Source organism: Prunus avium, chromosome 7 (assembly GCF_965620075.1).
Source record: "Prunus avium chromosome 7, drPruAviu1.hap1.1, whole genome shotgun sequence".
Taxonomy (NCBI): domain Eukaryota; kingdom Viridiplantae; phylum Streptophyta; class Magnoliopsida; order Rosales; family Rosaceae; genus Prunus; species Prunus avium.
In genome coordinates, this window is record NC_142290.1 from 36,083,562 (window position 1) to 36,102,643 (window position 19,082).

At 35.6% G+C, this 19,082-nt stretch overlaps 3 protein-coding genes across 3 annotated transcripts; all 3 read left to right on the forward strand.

Moving 5' to 3' along the window:
* Positions 1-5,125: 5,125 nt before the first annotated feature.
* On the forward strand, positions 5,126-6,947 carry LOC110751120 (1-aminocyclopropane-1-carboxylate synthase 7). The gene is made up of 3 exons (XM_021951550.2): positions 5,126-5,438; positions 5,546-5,838; positions 5,953-6,947. Exons 1-3 carry the CDS (start codon positions 5,268-5,270, stop codon positions 6,827-6,829), a joined length of 1,341 nt encoding a protein of 446 aa, XP_021807242.1. The 5' UTR covers positions 5,126-5,267; the 3' UTR covers positions 6,830-6,947.
* A 3,243-nt stretch (positions 6,948-10,190) lies between these two features.
* Positions 10,191-12,536, forward strand: LOC110751088 (Mitochondrial ATP synthase subunit G protein). The gene is made up of 3 exons (XM_021951511.2): positions 10,191-10,348; positions 10,853-11,051; positions 12,097-12,536. The coding sequence occupies exons 2-3, from the start codon at positions 10,870-10,872 to the stop codon at positions 12,281-12,283; spliced, it is 369 nt and encodes a 122-aa protein (XP_021807203.1). The 5' UTR covers positions 10,191-10,348; positions 10,853-10,869; the 3' UTR covers positions 12,284-12,536.
* Positions 12,537-13,417: 881 nt separating this feature from the next.
* Positions 13,418-15,486, forward strand: LOC110751087 (putative phospholipase A2 homolog 1). The gene is made up of 4 exons (XM_021951510.2): positions 13,418-13,637; positions 13,755-13,794; positions 13,905-14,024; positions 15,036-15,486. Exons 1-4 carry the CDS (start codon positions 13,524-13,526, stop codon positions 15,212-15,214), a joined length of 453 nt encoding a protein of 150 aa, XP_021807202.1. The 5' UTR covers positions 13,418-13,523; the 3' UTR covers positions 15,215-15,486.
* The last annotated feature ends 3,596 nt before the right edge of the window (positions 15,487-19,082 follow it).

Genomic DNA, 19,082 nt, shown 5'->3' on the forward strand with positions numbered 1-19,082 from the left:
TTCTGCAACTATAGGCTAGCTATAATGACATTTTGATATATATGCATGGGAATAAAACCAGATTACTTGGCAGCTTTAGTAAACCAATTCTTTCAAGAGAAAAGGTCTATAAGCCTTCAGTTTCAAAGCAATTTCCTCTAACTTATTGTATTTAGACTTGAATATATGATAGGGTTTTAAAAAATATGCAAGCATGTGTTTGAATTCAATTTACGAGGCCTTATTATTAGAAATATATAGCATTTTCATGAGTTCCCATGCATGCAAACTAAGGCATGTATGAGCCAGCGTGGTTGCCTGGTTGGCAAGGGAGGTGGAGTAGACATTTATATACATTGGAAGAGAGAAACAAAGATCAAGATCAGATATGGAAAACAAAATTTATACAATGATTTATAAGAGCTAGGTTAGGTGACACATATATTAAGAATTCAAAACCAGAAACAAACGTGCATGTTTTGTGTCAATAATCTTGATCTAATTTTATCACCAAAAGCCTGTATGCGTGGATGTTCTTGGATCACAAATTCACTATATATATATATATATATATTCTCTTATCGGGGGATGCCATTGTAAGCAAGCAAGAAAGCAATGAGGTACAAAATACATGGTGTCCGCATGATAATAACGTCTGAATGTCCGCATAAGAGAATTTCTATATATATATAAAACTCTCACTGTACAATTATTGTAGTTATAGTCATCAATAATAATGAAATGTACATACACACAAATACATGCATTAATTTAGTTGAGAAGAATAAGAAGAAGGCACATGGTTAAGACAGAAAATTATCCACAGAAATGTCATTCTTGTCACATATATGCATCAGAAAAGCTTAATTCGCTTTGATATAATCACAAATGCAAGTGGGGATTTTAAAAAAACCAGACCAAATGTAAGGCTATATATTAATTTTTGTGTGTACTAAATGTAAGGCTGATCGCGTTTTCTGCAGAGCCATAATTAAGGAAAGTTGTATAATAAAAACATGCTTTTCTGCAGACATCAGTAAACACGGTTTTGACCAAGTTGGGATTATGTCTCTCAAAGCCTCATAAACGTGTTGGTACAAAACCACGTAATTTGAAATCCTTAATTATTTTATAAACTAGCTACAACGTACTTAGGCTTGGATTGGATATATATATATGCTTGTTAGAAATTAATTAAAAGTTCAGCAATTCATCTCCTAATAGAGGAGATGGGAGTAGCATTGTTTTACTATCTCTGGTCAATAACAATATGCCACGTGAAAAACTTATAAAGCGTGTTATAGCGTTATTGACCGGGGATTGAATATCTCCGTTGCAACTAGCAACACAATTTTTCTCCTAATAGAGGCAGACTAGTATTAAAATCTGACCTACCCAATATTCTACACTTCTCTCTCTCCCTCTCCCTCTCTCTTGTGCATGATCTTAGCTAGCAATATTAATTATAATAAAGAATTCCTTGTCCAAGTGGCACATTTTCATTGGTTCTATATCTTCCATGAAGATATTTGGTCTTTGATTGGGTTACAAACACCAGCTCCATTTTTCCCCTTTTACATTTGCAGGAAACCAGCCCCTTCATTTGATCATATATATGTGATTCACATCTTTATTTATTTATTTATTTATTTTGAAATCAGAAAGAATCTGAGAGAACCAAATGTGGACCTATTCATACCACATATATTACATAAACAGAAGCATTTTATATAACATAATGAGATTTTTCCACATATGCATATGCTTTTCACCAGTGATGAGATTCGGCGCAATGTTTGTCAATTGAAATAGATTTCCTATATGTATGATCGATCGATCATGTCTAAAATACAAAAATGGTACCTACCCAATCTTGCTAAAGGCCGACCATTTTCAAAATTGTAGCATTTTCCCATCTCTAGGTCATTTTTGGCTAGCTAGCTAGCTACACATTACAACATTTTTATTAAGACAAAAAGCATATACAATCTGTCATTTGTAGACCTTTTGAACAGCATAAAGTGACATCAACTTTGGCCCCTTACTCTGAGGATGTTGACGCATTAGCTACTAATAGCCGCACTTCCAAGAAAGGCGGCAAGTATTTTCCTAATTGGACAGTCCAATTGACTTGTCCAAATTTCTGGGGTGCTTCCATGGCCGTGGCTGCCTCTGAGTTGGACTCCACCTAGGAAATGTGAGTACACTTTCTTGGCAAAGAGCTTCACACATATCACAACATTAATTTCTTAATTATATTAATTTAACTACCTAATTCATTACTATGTAGTTGCTTTAGCAAGCTAGCTAATTAGTTTATGATGGCTGCTAGCAACTCATCCTTAATTACACTCTTTAATCAAATTAATTAGACATATATAGGCGGCAAACAGAAAGCCATCATGAAAACATGGAAAATGAATTGCCCACGACTTCGATATATCTCATTATTATTTATTTTAAAGGGGAATCTGATTACTTATTTATAAGTTTTATTAATATAAAATTGAAATTCCATATCTTGTGTGGAACTTTTGTTTGATACTTGTCTGTCCATGGCAAGGCTGAAGTCGGCTTTGTAGTCGTCATCTCATCAGTAGCTAGTATTCACGTTCTCTCTATATTTGGTGCAGTAGTAGGAGGAGGGATTCTATCTATTAATTGCAAAATCTCTCATGCTATCTTGCACATGGATCTTCATGACCTCGAGCAACATTTTAAAATTATCTTTTGCTTTTCTTTCTCAGATCCACAGCCCAAGTTAGTTGATGAAATCTTAAACACCAATAACAAATTAGAAACGAGATCTCAACAAATATGTGTGTATATATATATATATCAAATACCTTCCACATTATATGCTTATATCATATAACATTTTGTATATGTATGAGAGCATTATGTATGTATATACGGGTAATGGTTTTTTTGCCAGACAAATGCTTATATTAATTGCATTAACCATTGTGGTTCATATTCGTACTGTGACAAGTAAATGGAAAAATGACCCTCTCCGTTACCAGATCGCGGGGGCGGATTATCTTAACGTCTCATTTTCCATATAAACAAACCACTAGTTGGTTTGAAACAAACTCTTTGTTTGGTTGGAGAAAAATAACTCGAGATTTAGTTAAAAGTCGGGAATTGAAGAGGAAAAATTGATATTTCCATTTTTTGCAACTTAAGCATAGAACTTATTAAATGACGCGCAGAAAAAAATCGTGGAAATTGGGGATTAAGATTCCCGAGTTTAATTTCAGCCAAAAGAGTCATTATTTCGCAATTCTTCTTGAGCATGAATTCGTTTTTCACTGTAATTTATGTCATTTACAAAATTCGACATATAAATCCAAACACTGAAATTATTAATTGCCAGAAATTTAAAAGATGAAAATCTAAATTCCGTCATTTAAGAATTCTATACAGTTTTCAATTTCTTCATCCAAAAAGTTAGATTCTTAAAAGAAAGGCTCGTGTAACTCTTGTTATGGACTTAATTAGTAATGCCAAAAAAAATAGAAATTTATAATGGACATAAACCCGATCATAATATACCTACTAATACAACCCATAACAATTATTAAATTTGTAAGTTAAAAAAAAACCAATTATTGTTGTTGTTGCTATTTTGGGGTTTGTAAAGAATTACCAACCTTCGTACCCACGACCCCGAAGTTGTGGTGAGAGTTTGCATTTGTAGTTTGCGTTATGGGTGCTATATACTTGGCTTTTTCAGACATGCGTTTATGCCGGACTATCTTTGAGTTTGTAGTATGCATTATAAATTTGATGCTGTCATTGGATTCCTCGGTTGCGGGTAATTTTAGTGGCCCTTGTGGCTATTGTATTTGTATTGTCCTTGTGGCGTAATTTATGAATGCAATCTCCTTACCGTTTGATTAAAAACAAAGTCCCATCTATGCAAACTTGGAACACCATTATGCTTAAAAAACACATAATCAAAATGGACAGTGATGGGCTTGAATTGCAAATCATTTTGTAGAGAAAAAAAAACAACACAGTAAATTGACACAATCAAAAAGCAGAAAAGCAGGTCAAAATATGTTTTGTTGCTAAGAACAAATGGTGTGGGGCCATGAGCAGATATTCTCGGAGTTTCTGCTTTGTCCTACCTTTGTTAACAATCAGAATCTTAAAATCTCGGATAAATTGTTATCTGTGTCTGGTTAGCAGAACTTAACTACTCTTAGATCTCTTCAAATATTTGGTTTGCAGCATGGAGTTTAGGGTAATGGAAAGTGTTTAATTAAAAGATTTAATGGATTTGATCTTTAATTTATGTATTGGTTATTTTTCTTCTTATTATATACAAATACCAAACTTACATATTCCAGTTAAACAATTTATTAACTACAGAATCCCTGGATTTGAAACGGCAATCATTTGATTGGTTTGAAGTATCAACCAACTACAATTTAGCTGCATAATAAAGAGTGCCGCTATAAAAAAAGAAAGATAGAGAGGAGGGCAACTGGGAATCTTACAAGAGCAACTCATTTGGTTCAGGTGGCAATTGATGATGTGGGTGGCGGTGAGGTGAGGAGGGGAGGTTGGGTTTGGTTGTCATGAGGTCGGGTGGGTAGTCTGGAGGTTGTTTGCTGGGCTCTTTTATTTTCTTGGCTTAACAGTGTTAATTTAGAGTTAAGTTCTTAAAAGTCATTTTACAATAGGGTAAATTTGTTTTTAAAATTTTAAAGACAAGGTGAGTAGGAAAATAGGATATGGGAGTGGGAACAGCAGCACTCATAATAAATCCCATATTTTTTTCTAATTAATTAAGAAATAAGAGAACCACCCTTTTAGCCACCATATTCGATATGTATAATCTTAGGATGATTATTATTTTTTTTAAAATATAAGTGATATTCTAAACTACGGGAGGGCTCCCGGTGTTTCTCACATCAAGGCTCTTTTTCATCGGGCTACCGCCGTTGGTGATCTTAGGATGATTGAGATAGGGAAAGTTTGGTAATATGACAGAACCAACCAACCATTGTTGCATGAGAAAATTTATATTTTAAAGAAAAAAACTATAGAGGCATAGGCTTGCCTTCCCTATATATAAGAGGCCCGTCCGTTTGAGTTTTCATTCAAACAGTTCTCTCTTCAGCTCTTTTCTCTAATCTCCCTTAGTCATTGGCCTTTGCCACCAATCGTAGACAAAAAAGGAGAAGCCTGAATATTTTTAGTCATTCCCGTTGCCATCAATCCTAGATTAAAAAAGGAGAAGCGTGAAACTTTTTCGCCACGAATTGAGCTAGCTAGTGATGGCTATAGAGATTGAGCAGCCTTCTGTTGGGCTATCAAAGATAGCTGTTTCTGATACTCATGGAGAAGACTCTCCATACTTTGCAGGCTGGAAAGCATATGATGAAGACCCTTATAATCAATCAACTAACCCTTCTGGTGTCATACAGATGGGGCTGGCAGAGAATCAAGTAAGTAGCATGCTCATGACCAAGACCAAATTGAAACTTTTTTTTTCTTCATTTTTTGTGTTGGAATTCTCATCTAATGTTCATTTGTTGTTTTGATTCTTGAACAGGTTTCATTTGATTTGTTGGAAATGTACTTGGAAGAGCACTCAGAAGCTTCCAACTGGGGATCAAAAGGAGTGCCTTGCTTTAGAGAAAATGCCTTGTTTCAAGATTACCATGGCCTTGTGTCTTTTAGAAAGGCAATGGCAAGTTTCATGGGACAAATCAGAGGAGGAAGAGCCAAATTTGACCCTGATAGAATTGTCCTAACTGCAGGTGCAACAGCAGCCAATGAGCTTTTAACTTTCATTATAGCTGATCCTGGTGATGCTTTGCTTGTACCAACCCCGTACTATCCAGGGTAAGAACTAGTCCCTCCCTCCACAATTCAAACTCACATTTAATGCATATTATTTTTATATAATCCATATATGTATCAAAACTAATTATGTTCTGTGCAAATTCTGTTTCACAGATTTGATAGAGATTTAAGGTGGAGGACTGGTGTGAATATTGTACCAATTCACTGTGGCAGCTCAAACAATTTCCAGATTACTCCTCAAGCTTTGGAAGCTGCATACGAAGATGCAGAGGCCAAGAACATGAGAGTGAGAGGAGTACTAATCACAAATCCTTCAAACCCTTTAGGTGCAACAATCCAAAGGGTAGTTCTTGAAGAGATTCTTGATTTTGTTACCTCCAAAAACATCCATCTTGTCTCTGATGAAATCTATTCGGGGTCCGCCTTCTCATCCTCTGCATTCGTGAGCATTGCAGAGATTCTTGAAGCCAGGCAGTACAAGAATTCAGAAAGAGTTCACATTGTTTATAGCCTTTCCAAAGACCTTGGCCTTCCGGGATTTAGAATTGGCACCGTGTACTCGTACAATGACAAGGTTGTAACAACAGCAAGAAGGATGTCAAGCTTCACCTTAATATCTTCTCAAACACAACATCTCTTGGCTTCCATGTTGTCTGATAAGGAATTCACTGAAAATTACATAAAGACAAACAGAGAGAGACTGAGGAAGAGATATGATATGATCATTGAAGGGTTGAAGAAAGCTGGGATTGAGTGTTTGAAAGGAAATGCTGGGTTGTTTTGCTGGATGAATTTAAGTCCACTCTTGGAGAAACGAACAAGAGAAGGTGAACTGGCTCTTTGGGACTCTATGCTGCATGAAGTGAAGCTAAATATATCTCCAGGCTCTTCTTGCCACTGCTCTGAACCAGGTTGGTTTAGGGTGTGTTTTGCCAACATGAGTGAGCAGACACTTGAAGTTGCTCTCAAAAGAATACATAATTTCATGGAACGAAGAGAGAGAAGTTGGCATCTATTTTCCTGTCTTTGATCTTTTATCTTTGATCTTTTTTTGAATGGTTCTACCCATTTTGATTCTTGAGAAGACAAAATCTAGCTAGTTCATCAGGAATTGGAGATTTGTCTCATCATACGTACTTTAGATTGGATGAAACAACACCCTTGTTTTCTTGCTTGGAAAAGCAAGTTTCACAGAAATCCAACTTCTATAATCAATTGATAGTAGCATTACTTTTCTCTCCTTTAGTGTTTCCTACAAAAGCATCTATCTTTCTCGAATGAGCAAGAAGCATTAATTTTAAGTTTTAATGAAATTTCTGATATGCTTCTAACAAAAATATTGAACAAAAGCATTAGCTCTTAAGTTAGCTCAAGTGGTGAGGAAGGAAGTGTGCCTGATACTGAGAGAGAAACATTCCATAGTGAAACATCCTTAAAATATCCTTTATCTGACGACTTTTGTGCCTAAATTATAAATACAATCTATCGTCTTTATCTCAAAAAAATCTCTTTGCATTACATTTTCATTAGTCATATATTAGTCCATGTCCGGAGATAATTTTGGTGTCACTCAAATAATGCATGTCGTGTATTAATAATAGAACTCATCAATGGAGTTTGGAAGACTAGACTCTTGATACATGACATTGGGCAATTAGAGTTTCGAAGAAAGACCCAAGAAACAACATGTTAATGTGGGGTCGAGAATATTAACAGCTAGAGAGGGAGAGAGAGAGAGACCTAGCCGTATATAAACATCATGGCATATAATTTAGAAATTAGAACATCAAACGTCTACACCCCCTATGACATTTTAATTAATTAAGCTCTGATTCTGTCACTTTCATATCATGCTCATATAACCTAAGCCTGATTGATGTAGTAGGTTAATTTTCTCTGCTTTTTTTTTTATTTTTTTTTATTTTTATTTTTTATATATGAGCATTGCGTGCAATGTGCCATGCTTTACCAAATGTTGGTCCACCACATGCACATGATATAAACCATTTGATACAGACTGGCCCAGAATATATAAAATTATAATTAGGCTATATTAATCATCTAATTAACGTAAATATCCATTCGAGAGATACGGCAAGTTCGATTATAGCTAACCGAAATTGGTTTAAGCAGAGAGATGAAGAAAGCAGAGAAGGTTTAGATGAGCTCAGGTTAGGAGGCGCATCATTAGATAATCTAATCATGTAGGGATAATATGGTTAGGAGGTGTCTATGTCGATCGACAATACTACTTTAAGTGTCATTTGACTTTGATAATCCTTTATATCTTCAAATATAAAAATCTTAGGGAAATCATAATATAACTAGGAAAAGATTCAATCTCTCTTTCATCACCTTTCAAGCATTTTCCATCAAAACTCTTTGAGAAATTATCATATTTCATAAATAAATAAATAAAATTATTGTTTAAGTATATATTTCAAGGCTTACGTGGATTGTTAATTGGTTGAACTTCACGAAAGTCAATTCCAATTATCATTTCTTTTCTAATATGTCGAGGATTATGATAATGTCATTTCATAGATACAAGAACAACGACATTACTAGACGATATGATCTTTAAGCTTTCTCAAACTATAAACAACCCATTTTTGTGTGAAATTCAATGCCGGCTTAATTTTTGATATTACCGTCACACACAAAAATTTCTCTCTCGCTCTTTGAGTTTCTTTTACGACCCATTCTTTTTTAATAGGGTTTAGCGTGAATATATATTCTTCTGCGAAGCAGAGTTTCCGTTCACAATTTCTTGACACATACACACCAAACCCCATTAATCATTTTCCAAGCCATATGTCTACTATTATATATCGCATATATAATTAAAATGTGTGATCGCTACCCATGACAAATCACACGAAAACAACAAACCCACCAATCACAGTCCTCCATGTGGGTCACGAGGGCAATCATCAGCTGCCAAGTAAGCATGTAGAGATGCATAAAATAACAAATTTGGCCAACTACTCCATTTGATTTTTGGCATCGGCATGAAGTTTGAACAGGCTCCATGAAGTGCCAATAATATGATATGCCGGAAAGTGCAAAGCTTTCAGAGGCGTGATGGTCGCTGCCAATTTCTATACGGAGCAAGGGTCCACAATGATCCCAATCAAATGATTCAAATCGCAATAATATACAAGTTAATAGTTATCGATACTGGAATTTTTTATTTTTAGACCTATACGAGTGTAGAAGGTTGGCATAAAATTTTGGTTTTTCAACCAAGACGACTTTAATTAGGATTTTGTGTGCTGATAGTATATATAATTACAAACTTTAGCAAAATGTTGACCGTAAAATCTTTTCAGCCTAACACGTGAATTATTTAGGATAAAATCATCAAGGACGTCTTGCCACGTCACTTGGTTTTGTGCGGATAGTAATGGGCAAAAATCCAGATATAAACACAAATAACCCTGAATTTGAATAAGAGATTTATATATATATATATATATATATATATATGTTAGATAGGAGCATTGATTGGGCCATTAGGGTTTAGCCGGCCATGCTTAAGTCATTTAGCATGCAATATAATATGATTATTACGGTTCATTATCTTGTGTTAATTCACATATTAGAAATTCCAACTATGTTAATTTCTTATATGAATATTGTGTTCTTCTACGAATACGATCCATTGGTTGAGAGTAGACCGATGTCATCAAATCACTCTCGTGTGATGCTAAAATAAATAAATAAATAAATCCTCTCACTCTATTGATGGAAGGTTCATTTTCATTGGACAAGTAGAGGAACAAGTTGTCGGGAGAGTAGTTTGACCATGGTGGAAAGTCTTTCTTCAATTCTCGTCTATATATATAAAGTAAAAGGCAGAGAATGTAAAACATTCAAAATACTAGAAAATATCCTTGGTTAATGCAAACATTAAGAATTGAAATTATTAATTAAATCATATGATAATATGGTAAATTCACATTTTTTTCATATTTAAAATAATTAAAAATAAAAGAAAAATAAGATAATGGATCTTATTTTTATGGAACACAACTGGCCATTATTATTTTTAATTCTAAAATAAATTTTAAATTAAAAAAAAAAGCCTATTACAGAAGCGGAAGTACGTGCGGAGAGGCTAGTTCCAAGAACATGAAAAGGTATTATACCCTTTTTAAAAAAAGGGACATTCCATGTTAAAATAAATAAATAATATCTTTCATGCATGAATTATTTTCTTATGAGTGGGCCTACAAAATTTATCGGATCTCATGCAGGCTGAGAATAATAGTGGGCCGACCAAAATTAATTGATTTTCTTTTGGGCCAGCTTGAGATAGCAAAAATGAAAGCCCACAATTCATACTGAAATTCCGAAACTACCCCCGATTGAAAATGAGTGGAAAGCCCAACAGGTAAAACCTCTCTGATCCCAAAACGCGAGAGCTCCCTCTATACTACCATAGCACGCAGGCCGCGCAGCGCAGCACAAGAGAAGCAAGGAGTCTGACAGTCTGAGACTCTCTCTCTTCGGCTTTGCATTCGAATCGAACACTACGAAGACGAAGGTAAAATCTCCTTCAGATTTTGCTTTCTCTGCTTCCAGTTGCAACTTGTTGATTTATCTCAAGGCTTCCGCTTTTGATTGTTTAGATCTTGCGATTTTGGACTAACCCCTTTGTGTGATGCTTTGATTTGGAAATCGGAGCCTGCGAATCTATGGGTTTTAGACCAAGAAGCAAATTTTTGATTTTTTTTTTTTGGCATATGAAGTTTACGGCTGATTTAATTATGTGAGAATCTCGATGGTTAGGGTTTTAGCTTGATACCCATAAGCAATTTTAATTTTTGAGGCAAATGAAACTTAGGGTTCAGAAATTTTGGGAAAAAAAAATTGGGCAAGAGATTGCGGTGCCCGTATAGAGAATGGTCTTGTGTTTTATGGGGCATTGTTGTGCATGGTGCAAATTGATGAATTTTTCTTTTTAATTGTGCCTAGATTACCTGTTCTTGTTGAATTATAGTTCTTTCACTTGTTTTAAGGTAATTAACTGATTATATTCTGAACTTAGGATTGATTTGGGCATTGATGGCATCAAAGTTGCGCCAGTTTCAATCTAAGGCTTGTCAAGCAACACAGTTTGTGTCCAAGCATGGAAGTACCTACTACAAGAATTTGTTAGAGCAGAACAAGCAATACATTCAGCATCCACCAACAGTTGAGAAGTGCAGTGAGCTGTCAAAGCAATTGTTTTATACTCGACTTGCTAGGTTATATTTCTTAACCTTCTTTGTCTAAGGACTGAATTGAGTTATAACTTGGGCTTCTCTGGTTGGAGTGCCAGAGTGAATGAAAGTTTCATATATGTTGACTACATGCTCTTCAAGATTTATGTGAGTTGAATCACCTTCCTACCACCTAGAGAGCCTGAATGAATTAATGCATAGTAAGTAACTAAACAATGTAACTCAAGATAAGTGAGTTGAGTAACAAATCTTAGCAGGCATTATCATTACACACAATAATGGCATAAGATTATTTCAGACCCACTCTGCCCATCATCAGGATTGAAACCATGAAAATTCTCCAAAGAAACTATTCTCTTCAACTTGTAATTACAATATTTTTTTGTTATTAGTTTCCTTTAATTTCTGTAATGTAATTTTTTGGTTTTAAATAAGCAACATTCTCTAGCTCTGAAGCTTGAATTGATGTTGATACAGTTGTTGTAATTGAAGGAGAAGAATGTAGATTGCCTTGCATGTTCTTGTTGCCTCCATCTAATTTCTCTGCTTTGTAAAGAAATTAGTGCTCTTTGGAAAAGCTAATTAAAGTTTCTTTTCTTTTTCGCCCTTTTCTTTATGTTCATAAGTGCTCTAGATACTTGGTGGGGTTTATGTTGATAATGTAGCTTATAGTTTAGTACTGGGCATCCAAGTGTCAATTTTCTTTGTACATCCTGGATGTGGCAATACGTTTTTATAGCAGACTATTTCGATACGTGCTTGAATTGCAATTTGTTCATGGGCATCCAATGGTTTGGTTGTGTGTATCATCAAGTCTCAGATTTATTTTGGGACCTGAGAACTCATCACTAAGAATGCTTTTGATACAATTTTTCTCTCTTTTTCATACATTTATTTTTATGAAGTCTTTCATATACATAATGAACTAATTCAAGCTTAGAACTTTCATTGGAAGCGCATTTTAATTGCAGTAGTCATCGTGTAATAACCCAATATGTCTTTCTCTAATGATTTGTATGCACATTTATATATATATGTTACTTCATCTGACTTAGTTTTTACTCTACAGTATTCCTGGCCGTACCGAATCATTCTGGAAGGAAGTTGATTACGTCAAGCATTTGTGGAAGAACAGGCAGGACCTGAAGGTTGAAGATGCTGGCATTGCTGCTTTGTTTGGGCTGGAGTGCTTTGCATGGTTTTGTGCTGGTGAGATTGTGGGAAGGGGATTTACCTTCACTGGTTACTATCCTTGAGAGCAACCATTTGATAAAATGTTTCTAGGGATTGCACGTGTAAGGCTCTCATGTCATTTGCTGGATCTGAACTGCGGGTACTGTACTTGCAATTTTTTTGTTTTCCTAGACAAATTTTTGAAGCTGAGAAATCGGTGGGCAAGTTTGACAGCCTTAATAATCAAATGTATTTGAAAGTAACTTGAATGGGATGTTGTTTAGTTATCTCTTTTGGAATCACGAATATGATGATAATACTTCACAATTTTTATTAGACTCACTCTCTCTTTGAAATCAACAGCTTTTACTGTGCTTTGATCAATACCTCGAATCCAAATGTATGGTGCGACCGGATATTATCGGTATTGCCATCCGATTATGCCAAGATGAGCATGTCAGAATCTGAAAGGGATTCTTGTATCTGGTAGAATCTGGTTCTGAAGAAATCTCAACTGTTATATCAGATGATTTTGTTGTTATGGTCCTTATTGATAGAGAATCTCGAACAAAATTACTTGGTTGGCCAAATTTCCATGGAGAAAGGAACAATTGCCTTTTTTTTTCCTTTGCTCGGCCATCAAACATACGTGAAATCACATTGCAATATTGTACCCACTGCCATTGCATGTCTCTAGTTTCAGAAAAGCATTTACGTTAGTTTTCTTCATCTTTTGAACTTCTTTCTCAAGAATTATGCAGACAATGTTGATCCTTTACACATCAACAAATTTTGCTACATCAAATTATTGCACCTTTTGTTCTATGTGCTCGGTCCGCCTCTGTATAAAAGTGATATTACAAAATTATTATTAACACTTCAAAATAGTCATTATGTATATTTTTTGTTCTTTATGATATGTTTATATAAGAAAAATTAGTGCATATGGATTTTTTGGGAGCAGGAATAGAAAATTCTAAATTAATCGTAGTTATTGAAAATTATTTTTACTTAAAAATAGACTTTTAAAAGCTACCTATACAAATAACCAAAAAAATATTATTAATTAAGTTGCACCAAAAAATAAAATTGATTTATGTATTATTGTATGTTGACTACGCCATTGGCAATTTGGCAGCGACCAGGGAAGGGCACTTTAGTAAAATCCGATAACGTCATTCCGGCGAATGAGGAACTGACAGACAGACAGACACGCAGAGAAACGACAAATATTAATACACGGAACGCTCCGAGGAAGAAGGCGCCGAAGACTTCAGTTTCTGTTAATCCCGTTGAACCCAAAAACTGAAACAGCGAGTGACAATGTCAATGTCGCGAGACGCCGGCCTCCGTCGTACGACACGTTTTGCCGCCTCAATCGCCGTCGTTGTATTCTCCCTCATCGCCGTCGCCCGCTGCTCCAACAATGACTCCGAGGTAAATATATCTTCCCACAAAATTGGACAAAAAAATTGAGCCCATATTATTTGGAGCTTCGGATTTGTTCTTTTTCACTTTGTTTTTAAAATAAAACTGGGCTTTTGGAATGTGCAGGTGACCTGCAGCCGAATCTGCGTAGCAGAGAACTGTAATTGTAAGCTTTAGATCCTTTGATTCCTAAAACTTTCTCAAATCCAACTATTTTTCTGTATTTTATTCTTAAATTAATAATTTATTTTTATATTGTTGTTTGTGAACTTTTAGCTGTTGGGATTCGGTACGGGAAGTACTGCGGAGTAGGGTGGACCGGCTGCCCAGGGGAGAAGCCCTGCGATGATCTTGATGCTTGCTGCAAGATTCATGACGATTGTGTTGGCAAAAAAGGTATCTTCTTTTTTAATTTTGGTGGAACTTGAAGTATAAAGTAACATGTTTTTGGCTTTTGCTTTGCTGCAATTTATGTGGTTGTTTCAGTTACTTTACTGATTTAATAAGCTTTAGACTCTTGGGTTTTGGATGATTAGATGAATAGGAAACAAAATGTCATATCTGTTTGGCATTTTGGTTGACAAGTAGCATTCTTTGGTGGGAAAAAGAATCAAACTTTTGATTGTTAGAAAGTAGTAGTGAATTGGGTAACAAACCATCAATAGTCTATTTCTCATGTGCCATCAGCCCTGGTAAAAATATGGTTGGTAACTTTTTATTTCACTCACTCGAAAAAATCGCAGCCGCATTGTCATTTGCTTTGGATCCTTGTTATGATTTCTCAGAAACTTGTGTCCTTGTTGTGTCAAAAGGGTTCTAGTTTCATTTTGCCAATCAATAGAAAAAGTATGTAATGGAAACTAACATGTAATTGGTTGAATTCTAGGCCTGCTCCTCTACAAGATAACTCATATACAGAGCAAGTTGGTTTCTAGTTAAGAATTCATTCATTTAACAACCATAACAGCATCATCTCCTCTCTCTAGGGCAGGATAAAGAAAAGATAATTTAAACTTGAGGTCTCAACACGTTGATATATTGGTTGTCTGATCTTCGTGCATCATGACAGTCATTTTTTTCCTGGAGTTTTGATTAACTACCAAACCCATAAATTAACAAAGGGCAGACAACTTGGGCAACATGAATTGAATATATTACCGAATTTAGATGATACAAGGATTGGGCAGTTCATCATGAATCATGCCAATACAGTTGTCCTTCCTGTTTTGTTTGCAGTTCGTCATGAAACCGTGCACATACGGTTGTCTGTCCTTCCCTTTTTGTATCTGGTTGTTGAATATTTTTTTTAATTCCAGTAATTTACTGTTTTCTTTTTTATTGGCATGCGCATGGTATTAGCATTGTTTGTTTTATAACATCAGCTGCTATAATATATTGGTTTTATAGGTATGACCGATATAAAATGCCATGAGAAGTTCAAGACCTGCATAAAGAAAGTACAAAAATCTGGGAAGGTGGGATTTTCTCAGCAGTGTCCTTATGAGACAGCTGTGCCTACAATGGTACAAGGTATGGATTTGGCTATCATGCTGAGCCAGTTCAGTAACTCGAAGCTCGAACTATGACATGCCAAAGAGAAATCTTGTTCAAGAGTATCCCTACCTTCAAACAATTTTTCTCCAAGACCCAAAAACTTGGTATTGGAACTCATTTGACAGAAATGAACTAACTACGATTAAGTGAATGGATCCTCAGTCCTACCTGATTTTGTATTGTATTACTGACTCTGATATGTACATTTTTACAATTGGTTCTTATTCTAGAGCCGTCTGGTTATTGAGATACATTCAACAACTGGCCAACCCAAGAAGGAAACCTATTTTCTGCACATGAGAAATCCTATTTTTGTTTTTGTTTTGTTTTGTTCTAATTGGTAATCTGCATTCAAAATCATAATTCCTGCTGCTTCAAAAGTAGGGTTTATTTTTCTTGTGATTTTTCAACCCGGTAAAAGCTCTAAACTAATGTATCTTGTATGGATGGGATGGGCGATCAGATTGTCTGCTCTTAGTGCAAATGCAAAGCATGGCAACCTCAAGTACCAGCTTCATCTCTTCTTCAACTGCAATGGCGGAAACAACTTCTCTATCATTGTAGATTAGATTTCTCTAACAATAACTTTCCTTCACTTGCTCTGCAAGGTTGCTCCGTATTCGTCAACCTTCCATTACTTCCAATTTCCAGCATCATCTCCCCAAAGCTGAAGAAAAAGAAGAAGAAGATCAACTATATTATCACAACAAAATTTACTCACAAGTAGTTTAATTGATCAACTTCAACTATATTATATATTACATGCCGACTACAAATAATCACAAAGTTACTTAATTGGACATTTGCATACAGGAAACGAAACTGATGGGATGGAAGATAGGCATTTATTTCCTGGGGATGGAAATGATTTTTCTTCCTGTAGGAAGAATTGGAACGGGCAATTTCCTGGGGGTTCTTTTGTTCGGCTATACTAGGTTTTTAGAATTTTTTAAACAAAGGAATAGTACAGCCGCCCGGCTATACTCGATTTTTTCAATTTTAAAAAAATAGTATAACCGCTCGGCCGTACTCGGTTTTTTTGTTTTAAAAAAGAAATAGTATAGCCGCACGGCTGTACTATATTTGTAATATTTAAAAAAATAGTACCGCCGCGCGGCTGTACTCGGTTTTTTAAAAAAAAGAAATAGTACCGCCGCGCGGCTGTACTCGGTTTTTTAAAAAAAAGAAATAGTACCGCCGCGCGGCTGTACTCGGTTTTTCTAATTTTATTTAAAAGAGCTTGATTGGCCGGTTGATTGAAGGGAGCAATTTCAAGTGTAATATTTGCATCTCGAAGATGTGCAGCAGAAATACTAGAACTCAACGCAAAGCATTTCACAGCTAAATAAGGGAAGGAGTTTGTCTCTGCAGCTTTAGGGTTTAGGGGTATGCTTATATATACCTCGTGTTATTTCTTTGGTTATGTATAATATGGAAACCAAAATTAGGCAAATTGGAGATCCTGATTCATATGGAGAGAATGAGTCCAAGTCTCTTGAGGCCCTGCTGGTAAGATTGGCTCAGCTATAAAACAAAACAAAAAAGAGTTGCCCGCGTGTGAAAAACAGTATAGCCGCACGGCTATAATATTTTTGGGGAAAACAATTTGAAACCCGAGTCTAGGCGCACGGCTATACTATTTTTAAAAAATGAGTCCCCCGCGAGGAGAGCGTGTAAAAACAGTATAGCCGTTCGGCTATACTATTTATAAAACAAAAAAAAAGTCCACCTAGCGATTAGGTGCCCGCCTGGCAAGAATAGTATAGCCGCGCGGCTATACTACTTAGAAAACAAAAAAAAAAGAGTCGCCACTAAGTTCGAGCAATCTTCATGTTTTCCGGCAGACATAACTTGTTTCGTTTCCAGTACTCTTTTTCAAGAGCCATACAATGAGAAAGGGATCACAAAACTATACAAGGAGCGGTCCACCAGAACCTCAGTCACATATATTACTTCTGATGATGATTCTTCAGCAATTGAACTCTCACCTGCAAATGGTAGCTGCCGTAAAAAAGAACCATGCAGTCAGAAATGGAGCTCTGAAATAAAGGTGAGCACAAGTTCCTCTTTTCGTTACTTTGATTCAGATGATAGTGAGGCTGAGGAAGATTTTCCCAGACAGACTTCCCCCAGTATTGCTCATCTGATCACTAAATTTTCTAGGAGAACCAAATCCGTTTCTTCAAATCCTGTTAGAAGTTGAAGCTCAGAAACAATAATTTTTCCAGAAGCATCAGTGACTTGAGATTATGACCAATGTCAAATTCCATGAGAAGTTTTTTTTTTTTTTTTGGTCTGAACCACGAGGTGGTTTTGGATGGGCCCCAACTATGGGTGGCACCTTTAAGCCTTAACCACAACCCAGACTAATCCCCCCTCACACCGGGTCGGCTTGTAAGGGGTAAAGTGCTGGCCAAAGTGGTGACTCCGTACAAGAGCAGGGATCGAACCCCTGACCTCTCTTAAGGAATGAGAGTGCCGAACCACTCACACCAACCACCTTGGTTAATTCCATGAGAAGTTTAACAGCTGCATAAAGAGAGACGAAAATAAAGGTGGGGATGTTGGATTTGAAGATTGAACTATATATTGCTGCACATGTGAACACCTTTTCCTTAGGATTTGTGTATTTGGAAAATCCTAAGGAAAAGGTTTTCATATGTATGAAGAGTCCTGAAAACTATGTTTTCAAAGTGGTCCTTGTCACCATGTGCCTGTGAGATAGCATATTCCTTTTCGACTTTTTTCTTTTCATCAGTTGCATGACATTAACAAAAGAACAAGACAACTAGTCATTAAATTCACAATTTGTTAGTTTCACGTTGGAAGTTAGGCAATTTATGTTGGTGGTGGGTCAACTACCCTTTAAGAAGTTGAGATATATTTTAGGTTAAGGATGTCAAAATTATCTAGATAATCAAATGGCTAAACAATTTCCGATTTAAACTTAAAAATAACCTCAAAAACCGGACAATTCCGATCATTACAACCTCTCCATACATGAAAAAAAAACGAAGATATATGTTATTTTGTGTTCAAGTTGCTCTTAGTTTTCTGCACATCAAATGATTGATGTTTTTAGAATCTTTAACTATATTTTACAACCATTGGATTAAGATTCTGCAACCTTTGTGAGCATTTGAGGACAAAGTCAAGACGTGAGGAGCAGGAACTGGATTTATAATATTGGGGGATGATCTGTCAATGCACGTGAATGAATTCCGTGACTCATTTTTAGCGTTGGCTGCATTCCATTTTCAACTTTTGTGTGCCTCAAATCAAAACTTTATGGTTTGTAATGCTTGTCCTACACCGGTGTCTACATCCCATTCAGGGATTTTCAATTAATATATCTAAGGACTAAAATGATAGGCTTAAAATAAAACCATGAGATATCAAGTCCATCTATTATGATTTTGTCTTCCAAAACTAAGGGGTGTTTATAATCCAAATTCAATTTGCTTAAATTGATCTAATTCAATTTTGATTGGTTTCAACAATTTGGTGAATTGAATTGAATCTTAAAATCTCGAAAATCCAATCCAATCTAATTGCTTCATACTACTTTGATCTTATATGAGAAATGAAAAATATTATGAAAATACTCTAATGTGTGATCCGTTTTCCAATCCAATATCATGGATCCTAACTTTGATCAAATTGGATTGAATTGAAAGTAAGCAATCTAATCTAACTTGGTGGATGTATATTTGTTGAATTTTAACGATTTCGAATCCACGAATATGAGTGATTATAGAATATTACGGTAGTACAGTCATGTGATATACCTTGTACACGTATTATAATATAAGTGAATATTTATTGATAATATTCCCTAAAAGGGAGAAAAATAAATCATGTCGTCCACCTATATTATAACATGTGTGCAAGATATACCAC

What these genes read in the sequence shown, in the direction of transcription:
- LOC110751087 (XM_021951510.2), top strand. Translation starts at nt 13,524, where the DNA reads ATGTCAATGTCGCGAGACGCCGGCCTCCGTCGTACGACACGTTTTGCC. An exon ending in CGTAGCAGAGAACTGTAATT is followed by an intron (nt 13,795 to 13,904) that starts GTAAGCTTTAGA and finishes GTGAACTTTTAG; the next exon opens with CTGTTGGGATTCGGTACGGG. An exon ending in CGATTGTGTTGGCAAAAAAG is followed by an intron (nt 14,025 to 15,035) that starts GTATCTTCTTTT and finishes TTGGTTTTATAG; the next exon opens with GTATGACCGATATAAAATGC.
- LOC110751088 (XM_021951511.2), top strand. Translation starts at nt 10,870, where the DNA reads ATGGCATCAAAGTTGCGCCAGTTTCAATCTAAGGCTTGTCAAGCAACA. An exon ending in TTTTATACTCGACTTGCTAG is followed by an intron (nt 11,052 to 12,096) that starts GTTATATTTCTT and finishes TTTACTCTACAG; the next exon opens with TATTCCTGGCCGTACCGAAT.
- LOC110751120 (XM_021951550.2), top strand. Translation starts at nt 5,268, where the DNA reads ATGGCTATAGAGATTGAGCAGCCTTCTGTTGGGCTATCAAAGATAGCT. An exon ending in TGGGGCTGGCAGAGAATCAA is followed by an intron (nt 5,439 to 5,545) that starts GTAAGTAGCATG and finishes ATTCTTGAACAG; the next exon opens with GTTTCATTTGATTTGTTGGA. An exon ending in CCAACCCCGTACTATCCAGG is followed by an intron (nt 5,839 to 5,952) that starts GTAAGAACTAGT and finishes TCTGTTTCACAG; the next exon opens with ATTTGATAGAGATTTAAGGT.